The following is an 11,816-nucleotide window of genomic DNA, read 5'->3' as shown; positions in this document are numbered from 1 at the left end:
GATAATAGTGGGACGGGGTGTGTAGGAGCGCTGACCACATGTTCCAGGAGCGGTTTTAAAAGCTGTGTTGCCCAAAGAGACATTGTGATTCCCAAAGAGAAGCATGCTGTGCAAAGAGGAATAATTAATGCCAGTCCCATTGTGATTAATCGCTGCGACTACGGGGATGGGAATAACGCGAAGAAGAGCGCGTGCTTTCTCTGTGGACAAATTCGGCACAGCTGATTCCTTTCCCTAGACCCCGGGATGGGGTCTTGTTTCCTGGAAACGGGGAAGTGTTTTATATTTTAATTCTTTCATATGTGGTGTGTATGTGTGAGTGTGATGTCGTAGTTTTGAGTTTTAGAAGTTATATGGACATTATACTTGGGGTACGCTGGACTGGGGACGTGCTGATTTTCCCACTTGATAAACTGATTGCTGTTTGATCACGATTGCTATTGTGCCGTGCGGGGCTGAGGATAACCACTGGAGTGCAGTGTAGTGACGTTTTGGAGTTTCACTTGTGTATCAGTAAATGTTTGTTAAACTTCTTTAAATGCTGCTTTACATAATGAGTATATTTTTCTAAATTAACTTGTCAATAAAGTGATTTTTCCATAAAGTCTGGTGTGTGATGTAACCTCTGTCCTCCATAAAATTTGGTTAAACCTCTTTAAAGAAATAGAAAGGTTTACTACAATATGTTAGCCTTACTGTTGTCTATAAGCTAGTGTGCTCCAAAACAATGACAAAATTCACATTTAGAAGACCAAACCCAACGTTGAAAATGAAAATCAGTTTGATGTCAGAATCCAACGTCAGATTGACATTAATCTCCAACGTTGGACAGACGTATTGTGTTGAAAATTAAAATCTGGTTGATGTCAGAAACCAACATCAGTCGGGTTCTGACGTCAACCTGACTTTCATTTCCAACCAAAATGCAACCCCTGCAACCAAAATCATCCCCTGACTGACGTTACTACTTTCTACTCAAGGACCTTGACAGAAATGTAGTGGAGTAAAAAGTACAATATTTGTCTTTCAAATGCAGTGAAGGAAGAAAGTAAAAAGTTTCCAGAAAAATGTATACTCAAGTAAAGTATAGATACTCAAAAAGTGTACTTAAGTACAGTACTCAAGTAAATGGACTTTGTTAAATGGACTCTGTCCACCTCTGCTCTGTTATCTTGTCATGAAACATTTTTTTTTTTAAAGGTTTTAATTTCAGTTTTGATCTTCAGTCTCTTGTTCTCAGTTCAAACTGATGGAGCTTCAGATTTCACTCTTTGAGGAAGAGGAATATAGAAAAACATTAAAAATTAAAAATCCTGTCCAACTCTTCTGGATCTGATGTCATAAACCAGAACAACAACAGCAGCCGAAGCCCCGCCCACCAGAGCAGAGACGACCAATCAGAGCACAGCTTCTCCAAGCGTATCAGAGTTACGCCTACTGGCTCATTCCTACAGTTTGGTGGATATTAATGTCCCCATGAAACAATACTGCACAAAATATGACTCAACTCAAACAAGTTACTTGGTTTTGCATCCATATATGAACCCCATTAACCAGATTTCATGATGATTGATACTAAAGAATAATGAAAAAAAAATATATATATATTTTTTGAAGTGCTTGACAAATTCCCATGTCTCCATCATGTTTTCTCAACTTCACTTCAAATAAAGTTTGCATATATATTTCTAAATTAGCTATTTTGAGTATTAGCATATACCTACAATACTTATAAACACAATTTATTTAAAAAAAGAAATTGTGTAAAACCAATAAATTAGTTTGTCTCTAAAACTTCAGTCCACCCTGTTACACTGGTGCTACTTGCCCTTTAAAATCTCAAGCAAATGTCCTAAATCACATGACTTGCTAGAAGTGACATCATTAGCTTGGAGGGAAACTTCTCTGAGAACACACTAAGTCTCAGTCATAAACTTTTCTCTCTTTTCCTCATTTTAAAATTCCTCATACAGGATTGTCTGCTGGTTCCATAATGCAAATCGTCCACATGGATTTCATGCAGGATTGCTCTTGCCAACAGGTGTGACCAGGGACGTGCACAGACATTTTGAGGGGCAGGGGCTCAAGTGAAATAAAGGGCACTTCTCATAATTACGTATTTTTTTCTTTTTTTAAACAAAAAAGTATATAGGCTATATTAACGCAACTCTGACTTCCTTTTAAAAAATAATTAATTTAAAAAGTTAATTAATTTTATCTTCCTCAAACTCACGCAATTGTTTCATTTTCAAAAGATGTCTACAAAATAATCAGTTCACACAGAAACCATGGTCTCCTTAGTATTCACTAGGTTTATAGAGCAGCAAAGGAAACCATTCCACAATGTGCATGTTTTGAAAACATTTTCTATACTACTAGTTTCAAGTATATATGAAGAGTTCAGATGCAAAAGCCTCTCAGTGCCATCTGAAATTTTCTTCTAAAATGAGCTTTTTTTTTCAAGCTCGTATATTTAAGTTCTGTAATTTAACTTAAATGACAATTAATAGGTAATTTTCATTGCCAGTAATGTGAAATAAGTGAACATAAACATACAAGCTTGATAAAAATGATCATTATAGAAGGAAATTTCAGATGGCACTTAGAGGCTTTTTCATCTGAACTCTTCATATTTAGAATAACCTAAATAACTGCATCAAGTAGAGGGGCGTGTTTTACTAATAATTTGTTTATTTTTGCACAAGGCACTACATCGTTTTAATTATTTTGGAATACATAACACTTTAAAAATAAACTTGCCAAAATAATTGAGTAAAAATTCAATAAAAGCCAATGTCATGTATGTATTTGTGGTTGTATGGAATACTATTTTATAAAGGTTTAGAGGAAATAAAAAAGTTAAATTACTCATAAATAAAAAGTTAATTTATAAATATTGTTATTTTTAAAGTTTAATGTTAACTTATTTCTACTCAGTTTTATCTATTAATGTACCAGATGCAGTTACTCAGATTTACTACATTTTTTAGAGTGTATCCTCCATCTGTTTGCATCTGTAGATTTCTTCTAAATTCACCAATTTAGATTTCTAAATTTCAGGGGGAAAGACTCTTGATGTATTAACTGGGGACGTTCTATATGCAAATTAGGCGTCAACTAGTTAAAATGCGCACATTTGCATCTAATTGACAGGGCAATGCAGGTAAATAGGATAAACAAAATAACTAAAGCATATCATCTGGGGTTGATATATGCTTATTTTATTAACTTATTTTATTACATGGCTTGGTTGAATTCCAATGTAGAATGCGGTCTGTTATTTCTTGATAACAGACCGCTGTGCGGAGTATAACAGACCGTTGCCATGAACAACAGAGCGTTGCTATGGACTCACAGGATTCTAACCGTAGAGACGGAGCGTACTATTTTCTTTAGCGGAAGCAATACAATCGGGTTTAACAATCGGGGGAGAGGGAGAGGGAGCGCTTCAGAACTCCTGACCTGATATTTAGATATACTATTCTTCAATAAATATATTTGTTTGACAGGGAAGCTGTGCGCAAACAGAAATATATATTATAAAAGAAAAAAAAAAGGAAAAAAAAAGCACCCCAGAAAAAAGGGCACTTTCTCTCCAGGAATAAAAAGGGCAGGTGCTCAAGCCCCCTTTGATGTCTAAGTGTGCACGTGCCTGGGTGTGACCCAACTGAGCAACATGTGCAAGACCCATCTCGGTCCAGCTCTCGATCTTAAATAATCCACCCTGTTATGACACACTTTGCATTGTAACAGGATGGACAGCTTCTACCCTTTAATGCTAAAAGACCTCGACGCACCAAGCCAACGGTCGTCCGTCAACCAGCATCGGGCTGATATTTAACCTTAATGGTAACGTTCCAGTTATGAATATACTTTATGCTTGATTAGAAATGTAGCGCCTCCTACCTAAAGAAACTTATTGATCCGGCAAACAAAAATACTTCCAAGCAGAAAACACTGATTTACTCACAGCCATTAAGTTTGTAAATTGGCAGCTGGTTACATAAAAAAAAAATTATCAGAGGAAAAGTGCAATGAGCTTTGAAGAATAAGCTGCGATCTGATCCTAACCGAAACCAGAACAAACACAAGACAACAAACAAAGAGTGAGAACTTGAAGCATTACTCTGTTGAGGAAACCGTATTCAGTGAAATGCAGACGCCTTCAACTACTGAATCAAATCAAATCAAATCAAGTATATTTGTAAAGCGCTTTTCACAATACAGATTGTATCAAAGCAGCTTCACAGTATTAAATTAAAATAAAATAATACAACAAGGTTTGTTTCTAGTGGAATTTATTGATTGATAGAATAAAATGAAATATCCCCAAAATATCCCCACTACTGACTGTAAGATTTACTGTTTTTATTAATATGGATACACCTGTATGCACCGCTGTGGTTATTTTCTGTCTGTAGTGGATTTAGTAAATGTTGTTGTGTTTGCTCAGCCTAATAATTTGAATGCCCCCGTATCAGTACTGTCCTGTAACAGTGAATGTTGATCCTCTCTGACTAAATTAACCAGACATTTATTACATGGTACCAGAACAGAAACAACTGAAGCCATAAAAACACATTTAAACTCACCATCCAGACGCCACAAACACAAGCACACCAAAACAGTCCAAAACATCTTCAACGGATTCAGTCCACAAATATGAAAGGACAAACTCTTCAAAACTGGTTCAGTAATAAAATGACAGACGCACTGATGTGAAGCTGCTCTGTAGTAAAGTGAAGTGAAACTCTACAATCAGTTAAAATATCTGCCTATTTATTCAGTTAATGCATGTGACCATCTACAGGTGCTGGTCATAAAATTAGAATATCATCAAAAAGTTGATTTATTTCAAGAATTCATCTTAACAGGTGAATCTAATATATTATATAGACTCATTACATGCAAAGTGAGATATTTCAAGCCTTTATTTGTTATAATTTTGAAGATTATGGCTTACAGCTTATGAAACCCACAAAATCAAAATCCCAGAAAATTAGAATATTATGAAATCACACAGTAATTACACAGTAATACCATGGTCATTGAACCAGGTTTTGGTTCTTTTGGCAGTGTGGGCAGGTGCAAATCCTGCTGGAAAATGAAGGAAGCATGAAGTGCTCTGGAAATGTCCTGGTAGACGGCTGCGTTGACTCTGGATTTAATAAAGCACAGTAGACCAAAGTCCTCTTTTCTGATGAGAGCAAATTTTGCATCTCATTTAGAAACCAAGGTCCCAGAGTCTGGAGGAAGAATGGAGAGGCACACAATCCAAGATGCTTGAAGTCCAGTGTGAAGTTTCCACAGTCTGTGTTGGTTTGGGGAGCCATGTCATCGGCTGGTGTTGGTCCACTGTGCTGTCCACTCAACGCAGCCGTCTACCAGGACATTTCCAGAGCACTTCATGCTTCCTTCAGCAGACAAGCTTTATGGAGATGCTTCCAGCAGGATTTGCACCTGCCCACACTGCCAAAAGAACCAAAACCTGGTTCAAAGACCATGGTATCACTGTGTAATTACTGTGTGATTTCATGTAATATTCTAATTTTCTGGGATTTTGAGGGTTTCATAAGCTGTAAGCCATAATCATCAAAATTATAACAAATAAAGGCTTGAAATATCTCAATTTGCATGTAATGAGTCTATATAATATTTTAGTTTCACCTGTTAAGTTGAATTCTTGAAATAAATCAACTTTTTGATGATATTCTAATTTTATGACCAGCACCTGTAGCTCTATTTCGGCTGATTAATTCACACTCTGAACATTGACAGTTTGTCACTTTGAGCTCAGGCCTACAATTCCTGTAAGTCAATGGTGACACTTTCAACAGAAATAAACTGACCAATAATGTGTCAAAAACATCTTAAAGCAACAGTTTGATCTTGTCATGAGATCCTGTGAGTGTTTGGCTCTGCTCTCTCCTGTAACTCTCTTCAGGATGTTTGTTGTTCATTTCTGATCAAATGTCTCGATTGTTTCTCCTCTCAGACTGATTTCAGAGTTTCTCTAATGGTTTTATGGAGCAGGAACAGATCGCCTGCTATAACTGTGTGGATGAAAGTGTCATACATACATTTACACTCTCATACACACATGCGCGCACACACACACACACACACACACACACACACACACACACACACACACACACACACACACAAATGTCCCCAATACTTGGGCCAAAGCGTGTCTGAATTTACCAAGAGGAAACGAAACGTCTCGGTTACGGATGTAACCCTCGTTCCCTGAGTAGGGAACGGAGACGTTACGTCGGATGACGACGAATGGGGTTTCGCTTAGAAATCCTATCACCTTCGAGTATATAAAACGAGCCAATGGCAAAGAAATGCCATGGGTCTGCGGAATTTGCATAGCGTATCTCCGCCCCACCCTGGGGGTATATAAGGAAGTGCGCTAGCAACATGCAGATATGTTTTCGCTTCGGAGCCAAGTTGATGTACTTCACTCCACAGCCAATCCTGAGATTCATCTCTTCATTCTCTTCGAGACGAGCCTCTCTCCAAGTGTTGGTGTGAAAGCGAGTTCCAGCGAGTGCACATTCCCTGCTTATCTGTGCAGTGATTTGCCAGTGTTTGTGTGTTCTCTCCCTGGTCGCTTCAGCATTTGCGAAGAAATCTCCTTTCTAAAAGAGCTTGCACGCGACACGTTTTTTTAAAGATGCCTCGCCCGTGCACTTCTGGTTGCGGTCTATTCATTTCTGACTCTGATGGGCACAATCGCTGTCTTGTGTGTCTGGGTGTCGAGCACGCTAAGGCAGCGTTTGTGGATGAGTCATGTTCCCATTGCGGGAACATGCCCATTGCATGGTTGCGGTCGAGACTCAATGACCTTTATGGTAGAGTCCCCTCACCCGCACCCCGATCTACTGGCTCCGCGAGATCTAGTACTTCGGCTGGCGGCCAGGGTGACCTGAGGGTTACGGTGTGGAACAAAGCGCCGACAATTCCACGCTCCACACCGTCCTCTAGCGCCGTGCAACACGCGAGTGCTCCGAATGAAACCGCCGTACAGTCCTCTGACTTGCCGCGGGTTTCATTCGGCGCTCCAGAGGAAGATGTGATGTCGATCGCTGCATCACAGGGTGGGCAAGAGTCCTTGGGAAGTGAGGATTCGGCTGTGCTGCCACCTTCGGGTGCGTCAACATTGCCCGAGTCTGATCCCGAGATGACTGCCATGCTTTCCCGGGCAGCCGCGGCCATTGGGCTTGAGTGGTCCCCGCCACCTGGTCCGTTGCGCTCGCGGCTGGACGATTGGTTTTTGGGTGCCGGCGCTGATCCTCGTCAGCGCGCGTCCCCAATGCCTTTCTTCCCGGACGTGCATGAGGAGGTCACGAGGTCCTGGAAGGCACCCTTGTCTTCCCGCGATCGCTCGGCGACCTCCTCCGCCTTGCCTCCTCTCGATCAGGCGGCCGCTAAAGGGTACACTGGGGTTCCCCAGGTTGAACGCTCTGTTGCGATGCAACTGTGTCCTCAGAGTGCTTCTTACCGCGGGGACCCAAAGCACCCCTCCAAGGCCTGTAGGTTCTCCTCCACCCTTGTGGCGAAGGCCTATAGAGCTGCGGGGCTGGCGGCCTCCTCACTGCATGCCATGGCGACATTCTAAGCGAAACCCCATTCGTCGTCATCCGACGTAACTCGGAGTGACAACGAAAGGGAACTAGACAGCTGTGTGTATATATATATATACAGTATAACCTCATGACTTGAGCAACAAGCTCAAGTATCAAAGAATCTAAATAATGTTTAAAATAATGTTTTAATAATGTAAAACTGTATATATGGTACACTGCTAAACGCCTAAATAAAGTTTGAATTCCTCCACGTGTTACATAACGTGGTACTTAGAAATTCTCATGATGCGGAATAATTCTAGAAGGAAGACTTTAATCAACAAACATTCAGGAACAAGGAAAAAAGCAAGAGCAAAAGCAAACCACATTACAACAAACGAGAACCGACAGAGATGAGGGGGAACACAGGGTGTATGTATATATATATATATATATATATATATATATATATATATATATAATGTATATACATGAGACAAACAAAGGACCTTAACAAGATCATTAATGACTCAGCTGAACCAAATGAACTCATGAAGACGGTAACCACAGAAACAAATGAGTGACGGGAAACTGAACAAATGGACACAGGAACTGATCAAAAATACAAACAGAAAGTCCAAACACAAACTGAAATGTGACACCAGGGGCCCGTTCTTCGTACGTCGCTAACTATAACTAATATAACTAGTAATATAATATATAATACTAGTAATACCAATTATAGTTAATTGGCAATAAAAAATATATATGTTTTTACAGATAGGCTATAAGAAGCACCTGTTAAAAAAAAGTACAAATAAAGCTGTATATGGTACACTGCTGAAATATTTAAAATATACATAAAGTTTGTATTCATCTGAATAAATCATGAGAGACTCTTGAACCTCAGAGTGAGACACTTTATTGATAAAGGCAAGAAAATACATATGACAAATATACAGCAGTAGTAAAGTGAGATCTGTGTGTCTCTTTATTCTTTTTTTTTTTTTTTTGTATCTGAGAGAAATATAAACAATAAAGTGAAATATAAAAAATAAAGTGAAACTGTTAAAATCTGACACTGAAAGAGAGCACAAACTCAAATAATCATCAGTATTTATTATGAAAAAAAACACACACAAAAAAACACTAGAAGAACAAAAACACACTTGAAGAACCTTTAAAGTTCAGCGTTCTGCTTTAGATTTCGATACTTCCTGAAAAAGATGAACATAAAAAGCCATAAATTAATAAATCTCACAGATAATAATACATGCAAAATCAATTTGTGAGAAATGACATCATCAATCATGTACCTGATGTGTGAATATGTGCTTGATCTCGTTCAGCTCTTCTGGATCTGATCTCATAAACCACAATAATGACAGTAGCCACGCCCACCAGAGCAGAGAGGACCAATCGGATCACAGCTTCAGTAGGACCACACCAGTGGACAGAGTCTGAGGAATAAACACATCAAACTGAGATCAGATCAGTCAATAAACACTAATATCAGCGCTGACATCAACTAATATTTCTGAATACACAGAAATATGATCAAATCTAATCAACAATCTTATATTCGGTTCCAAGTGAGTTTTTATACGGTCTGTCATCTCAAACTATAAAAGATTCAACAATTCAACATGTAAATAGTAGATAAGAATATTTGAAGGAGAAGAAAAATGATCTTTACTCACCATAGACAGAAACTCTGAATGATTTTGATGACAATCTTCTTGAATACAGTAGATCTGTAAACGTCAGTAGTTTATAATTTCCAGCATGTTCAGTTGTGGTGTTTGTGATGGTCAGAGATCCAGTTTGATTGTCCAGCTTCAGTCTGTCTCTGAATCTCCCATCAAGAACATCATCATATACAGTGATTCTGTCGGCCCGTTTATTGATTTCAGCTATTAAAGTGTTTTCATCTCCAAACCTCCACTGAATCCGATAATAATTCTTCATTTCAGTAAGATTATAGTTTAGAGAGACTGAATCTCCCTCCTTCACTGACACTGACTTCACTTCATCTGTCAAACACACAGAGAACAAACAGAAACAGGGTTTGCAAAGATTAATACTGTTAAATAACTTTATAATGGTTTACTAAATAGTTACAATTAAAATTTGAAATAAACAATGTAAAATAACCAAAACAAAATGTTGTATGAATTAATTTAAATTTTTGTCATTAAAAACAGGTGTAAACGTTTTTGAACTCACCAATGACAAAGAGACTGAATCTCTTGATCTCACTGTTGATCAGTAGTTGATAAACTCCAGCATGTTCAGTTGTGGTGTTTGTGATGGTCAGAGATCCAGTTTGATTGTCCAGCTTCAGTCTGTCTCTGAATCTCCCATCAAGAACATCATCATATACAGTGATTCTGTCGGCCCGTGTATAGATTTCAGCTATTAAAGTGTCTTCATTTCCAAACATCCACAGAATCACATCATAATCCTCAATTTCAGTAAGAGGAGAGTTTAGAGAGACTGAATCTCCCTCCATCACTGACTCCAGGACTGAATCATCAAACACACGCACGCACACACACACACACACACACACACAGAACAAACAGAAACAGGGTTCATCACTGATTAAGACAATCACTTGATATATTATAAAAGTAAATATTTTAAAAGTTAAAATTGAAATGAATATCATCATTAAACACCGGAAACAAACTGCTGATTAAAATATAAAACAAGTCAAACTGATATTTAACTCACCAAAGACATAGAGATTGAACCTCTTGATCACACTGTTGATCTGTAGTTCATAATATCCTTCATGTTCAGCTCTGGTGTTTGTGATGGTCAGAGATCCAGTTTGATTGTCCAGCTTCAGTCTGTCTCTGAATCTCCCATCAAGAACATCATCATATACAGTGATTCTGTCGGCCTGTTTACTGATTTCAGCTATTAAAGTGTTTTTATCTCCAATCCACCGAATCACATCATCATCCTTCATTTCAGTAAGATTAGAGTTTAGAGAGACTGAATCTCCCTCCTTCACTGACACTATCTCACCAAACCCTCCTGAAGAACAGAGTTTTTCACAGATTAAAGATTTTTAATCACTTGATGTTGGTTTGATGAAGCTTCATACTTTTAATCGTGTAAATGTGAAGTGATTAATATTCTGCAGCAGTTCAAAGACAAAAGATGAGGAATGAAAATGAGAAACAGATTTATATAAGTTACACTGTAAATTAGTTTTAAATACGCAGTTCTTTGCGGGCTGTAATCTAAAGCGTTACCAAGCAAACTCCAGCAGCTCGAGCTCTTACTAGAACCAGGAAGTGTGATCATATTAGCCCGGCTCTGTCAACACTGCGTTTGCTCTCTATCAAACATTGCATACATTTAAAAATCCTGATGATTACTATAAACTACTATTACTAAGATCAGAGATTAGAGTGACTGAAATAAACAATATCATAAAACAACAAAAAGAAAAAAATGGAGTTTAATTTTGTCATTAAAAACAGGTGAAACCAATAGTCTATTTAACCCTTTCACGCGTGATTCTGACTGGGTGAGTTTATCAAGGCGACATTTATTATTTAACGTTTCCCCATTATTGTTTCCATGGCGAACCATCATGATCTTGTTTTAAAATGTGAGATGGCGCCGCCATGTTTGTTTGCGCCGCAGTTCAAATTGTCTGAAGAGTTTGAATCTGACAGTTATGTGACATCACTGAACATTCCAAATCCCAAATGTGGGACCGTATCACTCAAAAGGTTTACTCACTGCGGACATGGAGACTGAACCTCTTGATCGTGTCACTGTTGATCTGTAGTTCATAATATCCAGTATGTTCAGTTGTGGTGTCTGTAATGATCAGAGATCTAGTTTGTTTGTCCAGCTTCAGTCTTTTTCTGAATCTCCCATCAAGAACATCATCATATACAGTGATTCTGTCGGCCCGTTTATTGATTTCAGCTATTAAAGTGTTTTTATATCCAAACCTCCACTGAATCACATCATCATCCTTCATTTCAGTAAGACGAGAGTTTATTGCGACTGTTTTTCCCTCCCACTTTGACAGAAACTGACTTTCAATTTCACCAAACACTCCTGAAGAACAGAGTTTTTCACAGATTAAAGCTTTAAAATCACTTGATATTGGTTTGATGAAGCTTCACTAAAATACTTTTAATCATTTAATGTGAAGTGATTAATATTCTGCAGCAGTTCAAAGACAAAAGATGAAGAATGAAAATGAGA

At 38.2% G+C, this 11,816-nt stretch overlaps 1 protein-coding gene across 1 annotated transcript in view; it reads right to left on the bottom strand.

Moving 5' to 3' along the window:
• Positions 1-10,895, bottom strand: part of LOC311085204 (uncharacterized protein) — a gene marked incomplete at its 5' end in the record, with an annotated part of 70,815 nt that extends 59,920 nt beyond the window's left edge. Inside the window, 4 exons of the mRNA XM_084117638.1 lie at positions 9,278-9,610; positions 9,804-10,103; positions 10,314-10,622; positions 10,844-10,895. Coding sequence (XP_083973764.1) covers positions 9,278-9,610; positions 9,804-10,103; positions 10,314-10,622; positions 10,844-10,895 — 994 coding nt within the window. The remainder of the gene's footprint in view (positions 1-9,277; positions 9,611-9,803; positions 10,104-10,313; positions 10,623-10,843) is intronic.
• Positions 10,896-11,816: the final 921 nt, after the last annotated feature.

This window comes from Abramis brama, assembly GCF_963993115.1.
Source record: "Abramis brama genome assembly, chromosome: 6".
In the NCBI taxonomy this organism is placed as follows: Eukaryota; Metazoa; Chordata; class Actinopteri; order Cypriniformes; family Leuciscidae; genus Abramis; species Abramis brama.
The sequence above is the reverse complement of the archived record's forward strand: the minus strand, read 5'-3'. Positions and strand labels throughout refer to the sequence as shown.